The 18,902-nt window shown below is 38.3% G+C and overlaps 1 protein-coding gene across 2 annotated transcripts in view; it reads left to right on the top strand.

Moving 5' to 3' along the window:
- nlgn3a (neuroligin 3a) overlaps positions 1–18,902 on the top strand; it is a 107,964-nt gene that overhangs the window by 32,044 nt on the left and 57,018 nt on the right. The window contains exons 3-5 of one of the 2 annotated variants that reach the window (XM_027008642.3): positions 728–787; positions 8,358–8,417; positions 15,182–15,331. In XM_027008642.3, the coding sequence (XP_026864443.1) occupies positions 728–787; positions 8,358–8,417; positions 15,182–15,331 (270 nt within the window). The remainder of the gene's footprint in view (positions 1–727; positions 788–8,357; positions 8,418–15,181; positions 15,332–18,902) is intronic. The other variant, XM_027008643.3, reaches the window with a different exon arrangement.

Here is an 18,902-nt window from a genome sequence, read left to right as displayed (position 1 = left end):
CATGAGAGCTCAGATTTTAATCTGAAATGAAGATTGGATTTAATGATCCCAGTGCACCTCCCTCTACTCATTGTCTTCACTGTTCTGGCACAGTAAAGATTAGAAATTAGCCTGCTTGGTGCGAAAATGATCTTTTTAGGGTTGCTGAAAGATTATGGAACACGAGAGGCCTGTGGCATCAGTCCTAGCCATATAAGACCCGTTACTATTATTTAAAGTCTTTAAAAAAGGTTGACCCCTCAGTGCCATAGAAAAATAATTAAAATACACAGAAATGGGTTTTGTGGCCCTGAAAGAGTGGATTTGCTCAGATACAACAATGCAAACAGCACAATTTAAACAACAGGAACATTTTTGATGCATTTAACCCCAAGGAGCATGCATTTCTTGCTCAATATTCCCTTGATGCAAGGGTGCAGGCAATGCAACAGGGAAAAGGTCAGTCAGCCTTCTTTGTGGTGGTAACGGGTCTTATATAGAAGTGCATGTGAAAAAAGGCTTCCTGTGTCCCAGGGTGCAGAAAATAAATTCCACCATTTTGGGATTTTTACAGCCATATTAATATAGGAGACCACAGTTTACTTTCTCAACAGGTACTATTTTGTTGTTCTTGTTGTTGACTGAGGGAAGGGGAGGGGGAGTGGGCTCAGACAAGTTGTTGCATGTTCTCCTCCCAAGTTTCTTCCAGAGCCTTCTGTTATTTTGTAGTCTTTTATTCATTTTACAGTCAAAAGAATATCCAAGGAATGTGCCAGAAAACCCAACAAGAAAATATGTAGAAAAGGAGGTATGTAAGCAAGCCAACATGGGAGCGAAAAACAGAGGAGAGCGACTGGCACGTCCTCTCTAAAGTCAGCGCCATAACTCCGTCATCTTCAGAGTCAGAGTTCTAATTGGAGCAACACGGAAAGTACAGTGCAGATGAGTTATGCCTGTATGTTTACGATATGATGTACAAACCATCTCGGAAGCAAAAAAAGAGTTTTCTCAGAATGTGTGAGACTTCCAGTGAGCATGAGTTTATTTGTAACATAACTGCCAAGTTGCTCATCTATTTCTTTTGATTCATACATTGATATACATTTATACAATAATTCTTAGTTTTCAAGGTCCTTGATGGAAATTTTATGCTTCTGAAGGTACTAACATATCATGAGGATAATCATTGTACTTTCCAGTTATTCTGATGATGCTCTTTTTTAATGAAAAATTGACTAACAAAAAGTGTACGTACAAACCGTAATACTCATCATAGTCTGTGTACATTACTCAATATTATATTTTCAAATTTATGTGATGAATGACAAAGCAATCTAGACAAGAATCTGCTTTGCCAGAGATTGATATTTAACAGATGTTTATAACCTTTGATTCTTAACCATATAGGACTGAAGAAAATGTTTTGTAGAAACTGTTTTGTCAGCAGGTAGCTAGGCTGTCAAAAGACATACTGCAGTCAGGCCACTGTATAATAATATGGTAGAGTCAAGTGAATAGTTCTCTCTTGAGTGTGTTATGTTCCACTGTATGATACAGTTGCACTGTTATCTCAAGTTTCTGCAATGGATCTATAATCAAGGGAGCTCTTTGCCAAAAACATAGATACTCTGTCACCTGAAAAGTCAACAAAATTGTGGGTAGTTGTCCCTATTCCTGTTCACTTGAAAAGCAATAATGCTATTAATAGTGACTGAATTAGTTTAACCATGGTAACTGCAGTAACTTAAATAATAAATAAATAAATTAGGAAACCACAGAGATTTCAGCTCAGTCATAAGGTCAATGTCTTCTTAAGCATAGGAAGCCGTATTTAAGCATTTTAGACACTCTGGTCATATCCAACTTCTCATCTCATCCAGCAAATGGTGATGCTAAGTCTGAATTACCAGTCAAATGTTTGGTCACATTCACTCTTTGTTTATTTTTACTATTAGCTCAGTGGTTAAGGTGCTTGACTTGTAATCGGAAGGTTCCTGGTTCAAGCCCCACCACTGCCAAGTTGCCACTATTGGGCACCTGAGCAAGGCCCTTAACCCTCAATTGCTCAAGTTGTACTCAGACGTAATTGTAAGTTCCTTTGGATAAAATCATCAGCTAATGTAATAAAATAACATGAATATGTTATGATGATTAATATTGACTATTTTAGATTCTTAAAAGTATATGTCCTATACTTTGACAGCTCTGCACACTCTTGGTGTTTCCTTAACCAGCTTCATGAGGCAGCCACCTATGATGCTTTTGTCTTGATGACATTCTCACATATGCAGAGCGCTTGAAGGGTGAGGAACTAAAGTTCTAAAAGAACTATTTGCTGAGGGTGCATCTAAAATTTTGTGTGCATGTATACACACAGGCATGTTTTTTGAAAGTTAATTCATATATAGGCTAGCACCTGTCCCAAATTATATTTGTCTTAGAAACAAGCTTAACCCGATGTGGTCAATGTTGATAGTAAGAGTGAAGAGTTCATGAGGGGTTAGAGATATAGGTTAAGATGCACGTCATCTGCCTCTCACCATGTGATTCACATAATCCATTATCTTAAAATGCTTTTGTTACTATTAAAAACATATTTTAAGTCAGGTATGTCCAGTAATATACTGTAATAATATGTCCGTTATTAAATATGTGTGTGTGGAGAAGGATATCAGTTTTAACTTCATCAGATGAATGTGCAACTTATTTCCTAACTACATTGCTTAATCGAGAATTTGCTGTTATAGTTGTATCAGAGACATTCATTTGTCAAAATATCCTCCCTTGTGAAAGATTTAAAATGTCCTTGTACCAGTAACAATAACACAAAATTCCACCTTTACTACTACACACGGAGTCATGCTGTGGGGGGCCTATAAACACCCCACCAAACACTGTTGAATATAAAGACTGAAACACAGCCTTGTAGCATTGTGAATTCAGCATAATTATTTATGGGATCTGTCTACAAGAGGTACTGCATGTAAAGCAACACAGTTGATTAATTCTCACATTAAACGGATTGCTGCAGCCTTTTTCAATCAGTGATTTGAAAGGAAATAATCAGAAGTGATGTATTCTATGCAGATTTTTCTTATATTGTTAATATTTAAACAGTGTTGTTCCACTAAGCCAATTATAGCCTAGACAGACAAGACCTGGGGGCTTCAAAGTCTGAGTAACTATCCATTGAGCAAGAGCAGAAGTTTGCCCATTTACATCCATTTGCCCTAATATCTGTATTCTGAATCATTGCTTACTTTTGATATATTTGAGTAATATAATCTTTACATGACTACCCCAGGGTGCCAGGCAGCAGGTTTTAAGTTATTGTAAATAGGTTTCCTCGAAGTGAAGAAACCAATAGAAGGCCTAGTCACTTGGGTGAAAAAGAACATGATTGCATTTCTATTTCTATTGGCTTAAAGTTGAGTGAAGAGCTAGTTGGAAAAATTAACTGCATTGTCTTAATTTTAAAAAGCAAAGCAAATATTTTGAAAGCCACTTCCACAAATAAAATCTGCAGCACATGGTCAAACTGAATGGAACCCTTTTCCAAATGAATTCTTCATTCACTATCCCTGTGGATATGGTCAAAGAAGAGACAGAATTTATGAACGGTGGAAAATTATAGGTTTGTGAGAAGTATAGCACAGGATGAATCTGTAGTGGGTTAGTAATGTCAGCCAAATTATTGAAGGCAATGAGTGTAAGGTTTTTTGAAAAATAAAGGCAGTTACTGAAGGCGATATCACTGGATTCCCTCCCATTTTTATCACAATGTGCTGCATGGATTAGTGTTAGGAAGCAATGCATGAAACAAAGAGAGGAAAAGCTCTTATTTGACTTAATACAAATAAAGAGCATTATCAGAGCTCTGGGAATAATTCAGTAATTTTGTCAGTAATCTATAAATTATACTACTCAGTAATAAGTGAATTATATCTTTTATTTCATTTTCATGTCTATGGAAGAGATTTAGCCTTGCAGTCACAGGCATGACCGATTGCTAGCAAGGCTACGATCATTGATATTAACATTATTGTTTGTATCTTGTACACTCTGATCTTTTTTTGAGCCACAGAAAAAAAGGCTTTATTAGATTCAGTGCAGTAATATGTAATTTCATGTAAATTTTGACAAATTAGCATGATATCGAACCAGCAGTATCTGTTGCCAAGCAACAATAACTCATCAGCTCTCTGAGCCTGTTGATCATCCTTTCGAGTCTACCTTGGTTCTTATTTCCTATTTATCTAATCAACCTAAGGGAATACAAAAAGATGAAATAAGACATTAGGGAGAAAAAGATCTTCCATTTGAGCTGAAAAGCAGCAGGACAGGACAACACAGGACAAAAAAAGTAAAATCAGGTACACTTAGCATGAGTTTCAATTGTGCCAGTAATGGTAGGGCTTGCCGTAAGTAACTGTATTGTAGTTCATCTTGTTCTCATGTTTGGCTAAGCACACAACAGCATGCTTGCTTGATGGAAGTGTTTTGAGGACAAATGTTGCAAATAGGTGGTTGTCCTCTTTATAATTGAAAGCAAACCTCGGTATGATAAGTTTGTCAGAATTTTGTCTTGGTTAGAGTAGCATTACTGGTCATGGGACTGGGTTTGTAATGTCTTTGTACTATACTGCATATAAATATTGTCTAGGTAAGGGCTCCATTAAAAAAAAGGTTTTAAATCAATTAATGCAACCATTAGCATTCTCAGTGAACTCACTTTTACCTACAAGGCTGAGCTAAGATTAGTTGTATACTTAAGATCGTATAATCACTGCTCAGTTTAATCACTGTTGAAGTTTGTAATGCCCATATATTTTTACAGATAACATTAATAGACTTTCTTAGAATACAAGTTGAAATGATTGCAGTTGCATTAATAGCATTTGTTTGCTATTTGCTGTGTAAATGTTCATATTTCAGTATTTACTTTTGGGAGCTATTCATATATTTCAAATGGGTGATGACACAAAAAGGCCTTACCATCTTAGAAACCTCAATAAAATTTATGCTTCAGAAAATTTTTCACATTAATTGTTTGAGAGAGGGGAATTTGGTAGAATCAGAGCAGAGATCTCATTTACATAGTTCTCAGTGTGCCTGGTGTGAAAAAAAGCTCTTTCTGTGGGAAATGTGCTCAACATTCAGGGCTTAAAATCGCAGGTTGTAGCCAGAGCATTCGTCATCTTGCCATAGATCACTCCAGTCTGGTAGGCGCAATAAGGACACCAAAGTGCCCTGGTCACTGCAAGGCCAAGGAATGACTAAGCACAGAATCGGTTCTGATAGCAGCCTTGTCCTGATCCAGAGAAAGAGTGACAGTGAGCAAGAGTGCATAAGCGTGCGTGCCTGTGTGCGTGTGTGTGTGTGCGTGCGTGTGAGCGGAGCTGCAGACTAGAGAAGCAGCAAGCAAAGCAGCAGAGCGGGTGGGGTGGTTGGGGACGGATGTCCCCTCCGTATGATATGGAACAGCTCTGTTAAACGTGTCACAGGCACAGCTCTGCTGGGAGTTTTGCCTTCACCACTAGTGCCTCATTCATTTTGACTTGAAATGCAAGACACAGCCAGGCCAGGAAGTTCCCATTCAGTTCCCCTGCTGCTCACTGGCCAAGTGTATCTCCCCCAATATCTTCCAAATGGCTTTTGTTGCCAGTACCCATAGAAATGCTGTGTGATGCTTCTGATATAATCGAGAAAGATGGTAGTGCCCAACTCATTTTCTGCTATAGGCTACTTCTGATCTGAGTGTTTACTAATTCACCTAAAATTGTCTGTTTGAAAAATTAATAGTTTACCTATGTATGAATTTTAGTATGTTAATGTAGTGTTATTTCAAAAGAGATGTTTTTTACATGGGCATACAAGTCTTGGATGCTGCTACAGTGATTAAAAGCACAATGTTAGTCTCTTAACACGACACGTAGTGGCAGTCTGTTCAATTCTGACCCTCTTTACAACAGTGGCCAATTGTTTTATTTGTGAACAGCTGATTAGTGTTCACCTTTGGCCTCCATGTCTGCCATGTCTTTGCACACCTTTTTTAGCCTTTGTTTCAAATACATTGCCTGTAAGTTGAGCCTTAAACGTCAGCATCTCAAATTCATAGGAATTTATCAGAGAGGCAGAAGGCACAGCTCTCCAAAGAGAGAGAACAGGAGAAAAGCCACCTGAGGATTGGAGACAGAGCCTGTAAAGTGAATAACAGGTGAATTGTTAAGCTCCAACGTTTCGCCAGGAAAATCCCAGTGCACGGTTTGACCTTTACGATATTTAGCCGTGTGCTCGATCTATTGTCACCCTCCATGTTCCCTCTGCATTCCACCCAAGACTCTGCAAGTGCCTTCCTCCACTGCTCAGATGGGTGGTATCGAGCGCATCAGCAATGTGGTCTGGAGGTCGTGGAGGGAGGTGAGAGAGCATATATCTTCTGCACTCCCCACAGGCCCTGATGGGCTCCCTGTTCGCTGAGGTTAATATCAGAGTATATTTGGAAGGCAGCTTGCAGGCACTGTGTCCTAGGGCAATCCGTCTCTCTGATCAGCAAAACGGATCTCACCCAGTTCTCACCCAGTCCCTCTCACTCATTCCCTTCTTCAGCGGCTCTGCCGCAGCATGGTGACAGTTAAACACACACACACACATACATTTATCACTCAAACACTGCAGCATGCACACGCTCAGAGGAATCCACACAAACGGATTTGCAGGCAACATCCTGTTTTTCATAGTGACAGAAAAGCACAATGGACTGAAAGTAGAAATGGCAGCTGAGAATAACAGGGATGAAGTTTGAAATCCCCAAAATCCAAAAGCGAAAGGCCTTATTAGGGTTTTGAGCACAGCCGTCCTTTCGATGCTTTTTTTCTGTATGTCACATTGTTTAACTGAATCTAGAATTTTAAATCATATTTATTTACTGAAATTGTTCATGAAAATCTGCTTAACTGGAATGGGCAACTCATCCAGAGAATGAAAGCATAAAGAATGAGAACTGTTTGCAATTTATGTAGCAACATATTTGAAAACTATAAAGTAAAGAATATGAAATTAATTATTGTTCCATGCACATTACTGGTTTTAAAAACCAGCCACCCTTGTCATACTTATGGTCATATTTAATGCTTGGTCTGAATAAAGGATAGAACTGAAGACCTGAATAAAGGTTTGAGTGGAATGGGACAAAAAATATCCCAAGCTTTAATTGTCACTTTTTTTGACACACTGCCTGAAGATTCAGCCCAAATGGTTTAGATAGCCTCATTATTCAAGTGCTGGATGGTTGCCTTCCAATGAAGATTGGTTTCTCTGATCTGACAGATCCAAATGATTTCTGACTTGAACTGTATGACCATATTAGAAAGCAATACCAACAGTTTGTTTGAAAACAAATATCTTTCTGCTTTTGGCAATTCTCTGAATTATATTAATGTCACTTTACAAACATGCTGATTATGTAGGTAAATCAGCAGAGTAAGTCACATAATATAATTAGTTGACATCTCTGTTCATCATGGCAAGCAGTTATAATGAGTCTAATTATAAACAGACTATGATGAGTATTTACAAATGAGACTACGATAGAACATTCAGTACTTAAAGGCACTATGTAAATTTTAGAGTTAGTTTTTGTCACATATATAGTGTATATATTAAACATAGACTATCTATATAAAACTCATTGTCATTGTTATTCTATCTATTTACATAGTTCCAACCCCTTCCTCTAATCCTTATTGTGGATAATCAAACAAAAGGCCAACCCATTGTGCAGTGTATTTTTAAATTATTTTTAAATAAATGATATGATATTGGATATAATATTACAATGGTGATTAAAGAAATTTGAATCAAATGTTTTTAATTTGAGATATATATATATATATATATTTATTTGTTTGTTTGTTTGTTTGTTTATTTTTATTATTTTTAATTAATATTTCATATTGCAATACTCATACTTTACTGAATTTACTTTGGTAATTTATGGGCAGACAGAAGAAGGCTAGGTGGTCCAAATCAATTACAATGCCACTTAATTTCTCATATTAAATATATTAGAAAATCTTGAGTAAAATATAATTTTATTGTTTAAACTCCAATTACATTTCCATCTATTAGGTTTTGTCCAATTAAATGTGACTTGCATGTCTATTTATCTGAAATGTATATTTACTATCTGAAATGTATGTAAGAAAATTTCATGTTCTATAAATCATCCCTAATCCTTTTATTGTAAGCCAGTTGATACAATCTTTTTTTTTTCTTTTTTTTTGCTTAGAAGGTTTAGAACTCCATCCCTGTTTCGATGGTTGTACTTCTTTGAATTCTCTTGTGCCTTTTGTGTGTTTTCCCTGCTTTGTTTTTAGGGGCCCATGCCAAAAAACAGGGAGAGGATTTAGCCGATAACGACGGCGATGAAGATGAAGGTATTCTCTTTGGTGATGAAGGCGGTTGCATGTTTATAAGTTTGTTTGGATTCTTTTCTAGTACATTTTGAATGCAACCCCTTAGTGTATCTCTTTTACAGAGTACCCAGTATCACACCCAAAGAGTCATTAAAGCCCCTGGAGCGACTGAGGATGAATGTGAATGAATGTGTATTCGACACTGGTTGTACTTGAGTTATGTGTGTTCTGTTCTTTAAAGTCTTGTTGTCATTTAACCTTTTATTTATTTTATTTTATGTTGGTTGGTTTGTGAGTTGGTTTTTTACTCATTAGGCCTGGTTATACTTTTGATATCTATCTTTTGAGCAGTATACAACCAAGATCAAAAACAGGTTATTAATGCTGTTGAAACTACTCACATGTACCTACCTGGATGGGAGCTCAAGTGAATGCAGTAATATTAGATTCGTCTAGAAGTGTAAATGAAAATTAGAATTCAGCTTGAACTCTCATCTATTGCAAGGCACAGAAGATGAAAGTATGGTTTTGAAATCTTACTTAATGGTTTTAAAATTTTACTTAATGTTCTCTATAGTTGCAAATGTTACAGCTCTGATGTGATGCCTTTTTAGCCAAATCCAGGCATAGTTGTTCTATATGATATACATGTGGAATATTTTTTTAACTGAGACCTCTTTTTAAGAGGTTATAGAAACATTGTTCTGCTTGCTTACTGCTTTGAGGTTTTTTTTTAATACAGGTGGATTTTTTTAATACAGGTGGAATGAAATTCAAACTATACTAATATGTTTAACTTGTATCTCAGTAATTAACTTTGGAAGAACTTAATGCATTGGAACTAGGTCAGAAAGGGCTACCAGCTGCATGACTGATAAGCAGCCATAATTATAAATGGGTCATACTAGCTACATTATCTCAGGTGTAATTATTCTTCAGATAGGAAAGGGTCACAGGGATCGCAGCGGATAAGCAGAAATAGCTGGCCAACCATAATTACAGCCTGATGAATAATTTGTCAATTGTTGAGTGGGCTTGCCTCTGAAAGCATTATTTACAAATCCATGGTTTAGCAAAGGCCTTTCTAAATCCTTCTAATAGTTAGACTGTTATCAGTGTCTATCAACAGTGAACTCATTCAACTGGAGAAAAATATAGAACAGCAAGGAAAATGTATGAATGTGAATTCAACCATTGCTTGTTATAATAAGTAAAATACTTTTGAGAATGCTCTGAAATAACATTTCAGATTTTTCTATCAGTTCTAAGGTCTCTTAGATGAATGATGGCTTAAGTTACATATGTACATATATTCATGGAAAATAGAAGTCTTCCATGCATGGAATAGCTAAAACCAAAGAATCTTTAAAATTGAAATCTTTAATGCAGAAGAAAATGGATTTAGCAGTCATTTCTTGAGGCTTTCTTGAAACAATGCAACTTGTCTCATATTATTAATTTTCACAAAGTTAAACTGTGATTGTGGTGCAATTATACATGCTGCACTGCATGTTTGCCAGTGTGAATGCTACTACTGGATATCATGGTAGGCTTTTGACACAGTGAAAGCGAATGGATTTAGATGAAGAGAGGAAGGCTCATGAGTTGTGGTGAGAGGATTAGCAGTCGAGAGAGGAGGAAAAAATGAAAACATTGCCACTCAGCTATAATAGCATTGTTCAAGTTCAGTATTTATCTTAAGACATTCCGGGCTCAGGGTGGATATCTGGTGAGATTAGAATATTCTTTCCATGCTACTGAAAAAGGCTTAAACCTAGGATCTATATAATAACCCAGCCAGTGCTGCTCCCCAAGTTGTGGATTGTTGTGGATTGTTCAGGTAGGGAGGATATGCTCGGCTCTAGACCAATACCCCGATCTGCATGTGCCCTGTGTGGGCTCACCAGGCTGGGGCTTGGTTTATTCTGGAAGCATGTCCACAGGTCAGCTGTATTCTGGTTAACCAGGCTCATGGCCAGGACTTTACTCATACTTTTGAAGGCCTTGCGTTGTGTAGCTGGAAAAAGAAAAGCAGTTATTTCGAACAGCTCTTTTGGGAGGGAGTTATCCGTGGCATTAAGTAGCATGGAAAGGGCTTGTTTCTCCAGCTGCAACAATGGCAGAGGCCATCGCATCTCTCCATGTTGTGGGAGGCCACACATCCTCCAGGATGGTTCTGGCATACCCAAATCAAAGTGGCCATGTTACCTTTGCATTTGGCTGAAAAAGATGATCCAGTTGCTGCCCTGTGCAAACATGCAGTGCCTGGTGTGCCTCTTCCAGAAAAATCCACTTGGCCAAGTGCATGTAGTGCCATGCCCAAATGGCTGGGTGTGCTGCCAGATGCGTTGCCACCCAGCCTAGAGCTCTGCTTCCAGCTGCCTTTGGAAGCAAGGCATGGACACTGGGGTTGGGATCTCAGACAGAGTGGGTGCATGCCCAGGGTGTTCTTGCAGTTATTTTGCATGACGAGCCAATTGCCCTAGATCCATGGGCCAGATTATCATATTGTCTGTTGAAAGTTGCCTGCAGAGGGAGCATTTGTGAACATGGTTTATAAAGCTTTAAGAGCACCAAAATAGTTGTTGATAAACAAGATGGAAGCAAAACGCCAAAGGCATATGCGTGGAACTGAGTGTGTTTTAGAGCTACCTTGTTAAATCTGCAGGTGGATTTTTATTATATTTATATAAATAATTAAATATAAAAGCAATACCTTCATTGTTAGCCCCTCTAAAAGAAGTATTGCAAGAGGCAACAAATCCAATTTGATGTTTCAACAGTTTTGACACAACTGTTCACAAGCTGTCTCCACTGTGTTCTTTTTCTTGGAACCAGATGCTTATTGTCTTTAGCTTTGGATGAGGCAACTCTATATAGGGGCCCTGGTATGGTGTAACTCTGCTATGGTTTAGCCCTGCTATAGTGTATGTCTGTTGTAGTGGTTTATGCCACAATATTCCCTATGCTCTCCAAAGTCTCTCCATTGGACAAGCAAATCCACACCAGCAAAGCAGAGCTTGTGGACAAACATATTCTCTCTGCCTTTCCTCTATCAGCTTGCTCAGCTCAAGCACTCCTATTTATCACCCATCATGCAGTCTGCTTAGAGAGACATTGTCATCCAGGATCAGGATTCTGGATCCAGGATCAGAATTCTGTTTATTTGGCAAGCCTCAAACCTGTTTCAGGTTGCCCCTCATCCAGTTAGGACAGCTCCGGTACCTGTCCAGGGCTGCTTGTGGGTGCGAATTTCGGCGCACCATCAGTTACAGCCAAGCCATAAAACATCATTCTTGTGACTGCATCATCCCTGTTTAGGGGACATATTTAGGAGCAGCAGAGATTCTAAAACTTTGAGGGGGGCAAGTATGGTCACCTTAAGAGGCAAAGGCACTCACCCAGGTTGTTACCCTGGCCATTTTATGGCAAACGAAGCTTACTGAGCTTCATGTCCTAATGAGGACAGAGAATCCTTGGCCGGCTCTGGTTCTCTCACTATGATGCCCATGACCAGCCCTGCTCTACCTGTTAGCATTAATTATATCCAATTCTACCGGTCATTCACCATGGTTTAAAAAGACAAAAAGAAAGTCAGCTCAAATACATGCTTGCTCTCATGAGAGAAATGATCAGCTATGGCACTGGTGGTTCAAAAATCTGAAACTTGGAAGATTTATGGGCTATAATATAAAACCTACAGAAAGGTCTTTTCACCTGGCAGTAAATGCTTATTACCCAGCAGCGGTGTAAGCAGAAGATGACATTTTAGCAGTGCAGATGTGAGCTGTGTGCAGGCTACGGCCTGCCTGGCGGCAAATCTGCATACAGGTGCGGTGAGGTCTCTGAACTGGACCTGAGGGATGCTGCTGCCTGCTGCCAGCCCCCACCCACCCACCGAATCTCCTTCCCTGCCTCCCTCTTCCCCTTCCGTCTCTGTCCCGACCTCTCCAGCTCCCTTCGTGCTGCCAGAGGCCAGGCTTCAAAGAGCACATCAAACCACCTGTCTGTGCGCTTAGCAACAACATATTTCATGCACAAACACCATGGCCCCAGCCTGAAGAAGTCGTCTTCTTCAAAGGTCACTTTCCCCATCTGGTTTTGGGGCAGAGGTGTCGGAATCAAAAATAAATACACAAATTGCCACACACAGGCTCCCCCCATACGCACATTGTGTTGTGCACATACAAAGTGGTTGCTGACCTGAACTAAACCTCAAATAATTTTTGAATATCTGCACTATTTTAATGCTTTACAGGAATATACCACTTGTATGCACTACAGTTCCAATATTGCCTTCAGATCTCTTAATACAAACAATAGTTACAGGCTCATGGTGAATACCACATCCATAAATTATGTAAAACACTCCTGTAAAAAGACCCAAATCATCCTCAATTCTTCTACAGTGACAAAACAGTTTAAACTTCCCAAGGATGCCCTAATCACCAGCTGTCACTCAATCACGATCTGCATTAGGCGTGACGAAATTCACAGTGGCGACAGCTGCACACGTTAAGTCAAGACCCACTCTTGTCAACCTGGGCGTCCTGTCACTACAACAGGCCTCATCAGTGGCACTCACTCATCTTTCACTCAGTGTTGTCCGGCTCCTCCAAAGTGACGGGACTGACACCGTGCAAAGAGGTCCAGTGAGATTTATAAGTGTGCAGGAGAACAGCCGAACTGACATGGCCACAGCCTCAGTCCTGAGTTACTACACTCACTGATGTGCTAGTCACCAGATAGAGGGGTGTGATGGAGAGATGTATGTTGTAGGTTGTTCAGTACTGGCATGCATGGATGTTATTTCCACCTGTTTGTTAATGAGAGTGAAAAGCATTCTTGATCCTCTGTGCTCACAAATGATTGATAGACATCAATAACAGAGAAATATGTGTGTGTGTGTGTGTGTGTGTGTGTGTGTGTGTGTGTGTGTGTGTGAGAGAGACCTAGCATGCCTGTGTCACCGACTCCTGTCAGTGAGAAGCCCACATCCTCATATCAGATCTCGTTGTATATTTGTGATATCGATATTATAACTAGTTTCCCCATTGAAACGTGAATGTTTTATTTATTTATTTATTGAATGTCCATAAAAATTTAAATGTGTCTGCTGTGTAATTTATTAATGCCAAAATGCCTTCTATACATGTATTCTTTTCATTATTAGCATATTCTTTTTTGAAATGCTGTGAAGTGCCACAGATGTTTATTGTTTACTGTTTGCCTTGTATAAAGAAACCTAGGTAGAGCTCGCAAATGGTGATTACTGTCTTAGTACTTAGAATAAACCTGTTGAAAAGACAAGGTACTAGAACTATTGATGTAACCTCCAGTCCTGCGGGGTTTTTATATTTGTTTGCTTGTTTGTTTTTTTAAATCAGGTGCAGATTTTGTCAAAGTAACTATGTTTAATCAACAAAAGAGGGTACTGATAACACTGACATGAATAATCTTTCTTCTTATTCCTCCTGGTTTTATTTCTCTCTGTCTCTCTTTTGAACTCTCTCTCTCTCTCTCTCTCATTGTTTTCATTTTATTTCCATTTACTCAACTACAGGAACTCTTTCATTCTCTCTCTTTCATCTACTTTTACCACTCCATGAATCATTTTTTTTCATGTAAAAGTGTCAACCAAGAATTGTGGGTCTTAACATCATGCTATATCACAGCTCTCTCAGATACCAGATAAATTAGTCTTAAATGAGCGTGAGAATTTAGAACGGAAACACTGCAGACTCCACAAGACCTTCATACTGAAAGAATGAACACACTGACAACTGGTTGGGAGGGGGGAAAAAAGATAACACAAAGAACATTCATTCTTGTCAGCGCTCAACAATAATTCGCTGTGACTACACACATGTAAACAGGCGTAATATGAAGGGCAGTGGAGTCTGCAGATGGAAGGAGCCACACCAGCTAGAATGCGGTTTGTGATTAGTTAGCTGTTTCTTGAGGACTTGAAATTTGCTCTCCAGTAGCCATGGCAACCCTGAATGCAATATAAGGGCTTGAACACAAGCCCAGCAGTTCTCTCCCAGAACTCAGAGCCAAACAACCACCATGCCTGAAAGAAGGGGAGAGTCATATCTGTCAGAAAGGACTTTCTTTCTCTTATGTCTTTCTTTGCTGGAGCACTTCATTAAAAATTTGACAGCTCCCTTTAGTGCATCACGTGTTAGGCTTGTTTCTGTAGAAAAAAAAAAAATAGGTCTACCTGATCCAAATAAATTGCAGAAAAGGTAAAGGCAGCACTCATCTTAACATGAATGTGGGATTCTGGTGTCTAAAATGCCTTTTTGTTTTTTGTTTATTATTTAACAGCTAGTACAATGTCAAAAAATATTTTATTCCCTGACTGGGAAAATCTCTGCTCACCTATTGCCTGGGCCAGTGAGTAATCTAACAGTTCCACCATGTTCTTATGCTGCAGTAAATTGCTGCCAAATTGCCACTATGAGATTCAGAGCATTTATTAAATGTAAACATCATCTCATCACTGATGCAACAAAAATGAGCCTGGCCAGAGCAAGCTTACAATATGTAAATATATTCTGATCTTGAGAAGGGCATTATCTGTTCATATCTATTTGCTTTGCTCCGTCAGTTCGTTAAGGAGAGATGAGTACACAGGCATTTTCATGTCACGGTCAGGCTGTTGCTTGGTGGCTGGTATCTGAGAGGGCCACGTGCCAAGGTTGCACAGCAGTTGTGTTGAGCCTTGCTTTGCTGGGTCCATGAGGGGAAAAGAGAAGGTTTAACGATGACCACTCTTGCAGACATACGAGACACTGGTGCCAAGCCCGTGATGGTGTACATTCATGGAGGCTCATACATGGAGGGAACAGGCAACATGATTGACGGCAGTGTGTTGGCAAGCTATGGGAACGTCATTGTGATCACACTCAACTTCCGGGTTGGAGTTTTAGGTAAGCGACTTATTCTTTATATATTAGACATAGCTTATAGAAGCAATTAGTCATTTTCCAATGATTCTTCTTCACATTATGAAATAGCCATTATACTCACACCTAGTGGCCCAGAGATTTGATGAATTCTCTACAAAATGTATTTTAAACATAGCTGCCTCTTATCTGGGGAACCTGCTTTATGGAGCATAAACTGGTTCATTTGAGGATAACAAAGCAATTAGATTTTTCATCTTATGTGAGCTGAACTTTATCAAAAAAAAGTAAAAATATGTGCTTTCATAAATATTGTTTGCTTCTATAAGATGGTAACGATGATTGATCCTTTAATTAGTTTGTCATTAATCACTAATATGACAACTAATTTAATACTATATATACTATAGTATAAATAGTCTAAATCTACAAATAGTAGATTCCTTGTAGTTTTCAAGATAATTTTGACAAAGTGATACATGGCTTATTGTTTGAAATTTGATCACCAGGAGGTTTTTCTAACATTTTCTCTAACAATATTATCATTTTCCCAAATGCTTTGGAGCACAAAAGCGGCTCTATGATGATGACAGTCACTTTAAAAATGTATTATCGCCTCTGCAGTTCCATAATTAAAGAAGCTGAGACCATTTTTATGTCAGACTCTACAACATTTAATCAAGTGTTCAACCACATTTTGTTTAAGGCATATTTGTAACATTTGTAATGTCATTTAATGGTGAATGTAAGAAGAGTAACGTTCTTTATGGATTCAGTGGAATCAAGACTTTGAATGCCAATGGAGCTATATTCAGTAGAACGTTTTATAAAAACTTCACCTGTAAAGTTTGCTTGCAGCTTGGCATACCAATGCCGTATATATTTATTTATTTTTAACTTTCCGGTGTTTTGATAAGAGCTTGTTGAAATGTCTTTGCGAACATGTCTGAGCAACCTTTTTCTTACAACTTGAAGAACAAGCACAACACCAAAAATATTTCACTGTGAACATGCAATGTAGAAAGAAAAAAAAGAAAAAAAAAATTTCAAACTTGAATCTAAAATTTCCTAAACTGTTCCAAGCTGTTATATTTTTCACCAAGATTGCAATACCCAGAGACTATCAACTGGATTTGTGGGCTAATTCTAAGTATTTTAGTGCTGAAATTGTAAAAGTATTCTTATGAGCTACTTAACCAGAGCCGGTGTACACATTTTATGTACTAGTGATGTATTTTTCAGAGAATATTCATTATTAAATTTAGAACATTAGAACACTATCTAATTTAAAGACAAGTAATCAGATATACTTTTATCATTAAAGCAGAATCCATGACCCTTGTCTTCAATTGCAAAGACCTCCAAGCACAGACCGCTTCACTATGGACACCATTCTTATAAGTGCATTTTAGGCAGAGAATTATAGGCCGTTTATGATTTCAGGGCCAATGGTGACTGATATTATTTGGTTGACAGACCATTATCAATAAGTATTAACACTGACATGGAAGTGGCATAGTAGCAGGTGTTGCACTGGTATATCAGGCTCAGCAGAAACAGGTGAGAAATTGACTCTTGACAAAGAGTTGGCGAATGGCTAACACAAACTGTGCATGAGCCAAAGACTAACTGCACATCCACAAGATTTTCTAATAAATAAATAAAGCTTGTACATGCTTAGAGCTACAGGAATGTAATTGACATCCAAGGCAACATAAATAATTAATTAAATAAAGCAATATTAATGCAAAACAAGCAGTCTTTTTAATTAGGCAGGTTAAAGTGATGAGCAGGAAATAACTGAGGCTCAGAGAGTTAGACAATAATGAAGTGAAAAAAGACAAGGCAACTTTAATGACTGTGACACCAACCCAGGTCTCTCTTTTCCCCAGGCAACATTAACAACGCATTGACAAAACAGTAAAAACTCCTTCAATGTAGTGTGCCACTCTATAAATATTCATGTGATAATGGTGTGTGTTAATTTTGTATTTAGCACACAAGACCATAAAACCTGTCTGAATAAAACAAGATCTGATTTCTCAACAAAAGGCTGCAGATAAGGGTTCCTTGACAAATGTAGAATTTAAGATTCACAATTCTACTGCTATGCTTCTGAGAGCATGCTGTGTAAATCCAATTGGAATGGCATCTCTGATTTATCTGCTGTATACAGTTTCAGTTTGATGGTTCATAATAATGTGACTGGTGGTTTGAGCACCTAGTTAAATCCAACCTCACATTTCTAGTATATGTGGAAACTAAAAGTACATGACTGTAGCTGAAACACATTGTCCCTTTACCAAATTGGGCCAGGGTCATCATGACCGCAGATGCTGTTGTCTATTAATAAAGGCTATGTGACTACAAAAATTCCTCTGAGTACTTTTACATACTCACAGCAACTGCTTTTAACCCCTGCTTCTCCTTTTGAAAATTTGACATCTTGCTCCTACATTGTCTCAAGTCCAATAGAAGTTGTACTTATTTGCTTCAAAGGATGGACCCCCCTCTCCTGGGGCTCTATCTGAAAAGCTTTACATCTGGATCCTTCTCTATTTAAATGAAGGATAATTTATTACTAATTTAAAATTTAATTACAAACGGCAGGCCACTGTGATACCCCCCTACTAGGATGACACATATGCAGACTTGGATGCTCATAAATGATAGGTTTGAGACCTAAGAAATCTAGTTTGTTTACAGAATTGTTTCCTTGTTTGCAGCCAGGCCATTGATTTTGTGTGTGTGTGTGTGTGTGTGTGTGTGTGTGTGTGTGTGTGTGTGTGTGTGTGTGTGTATATCTTGTGGAATAGGCCTGGGTTGCAGAGTCTCTATAATGATGTGTAATGAGCCTCAGTCGGAAGGGAGTATCATGTATCACTGCTCTTCACAAATATAATTACTCACTGGTTCTTCGGAGCATCACAATTTCCAGCTCCTATGGGGAAGACTTAATTACTGTTTCCGAACGCATTAAAAATGAACAACGACTGCCTCTCTTCTCCAAATCTAAGGTGATGCAGTTTGTCAAACTGGCTATTCAAATGAGCAGTGCTTTATCAAATGTGAAAATGTGATTGTAAAAAATCTTGTTCTTAAATCTATTGCTATGACTTTGTGAACATGGATTGGTGGTCAATTAAAATAATAAAATGTCACTTTGTAATATTCCTTCTTTACTGTAAGTCCTCAGTGTTCTCTTGGGAGTGTGGGAATGGTGGCCAAGGCTGCTAATTCAAGCCACTGCTCACTATTTCGCCAATCATGTTGATACAGTCTATGACAGTCTATGCAAAGTCATTTGTAGGGAGATGGTGGAGAAATAAACTTTATTGAAATTATTTATTTATAATGGTCATAGTCATTCTATCTGTATTTGAACCAATTTTTAAAAACTAAACTGTCATTTTCCACAAATCCCAAAAAGTTCATTGACATTTCAATGAGTTCATTCATATTTCATGGGGATAAAAAACAAATTCATCCTATTAATGTCAAAGAGTGAAAAATTGGAGCAGTGGTGTTCATGCATCTCCCTACTGCAAGTAACTGGCACAGGGCTACTGTAAATCAAATTGAGAATTTTAACATC

Source organism: Electrophorus electricus, chromosome 16 (assembly GCF_041902795.1).
Source record: "Electrophorus electricus isolate QZ-2024a chromosome 16, ASM4190279v1, whole genome shotgun sequence".
Classification (NCBI taxonomy): domain Eukaryota; kingdom Metazoa; phylum Chordata; class Actinopteri; order Gymnotiformes; family Gymnotidae; genus Electrophorus; species Electrophorus electricus.
Note: the sequence above shows the minus strand (reverse complement) of the source record. Positions and strands in the feature narration are given on the sequence as shown.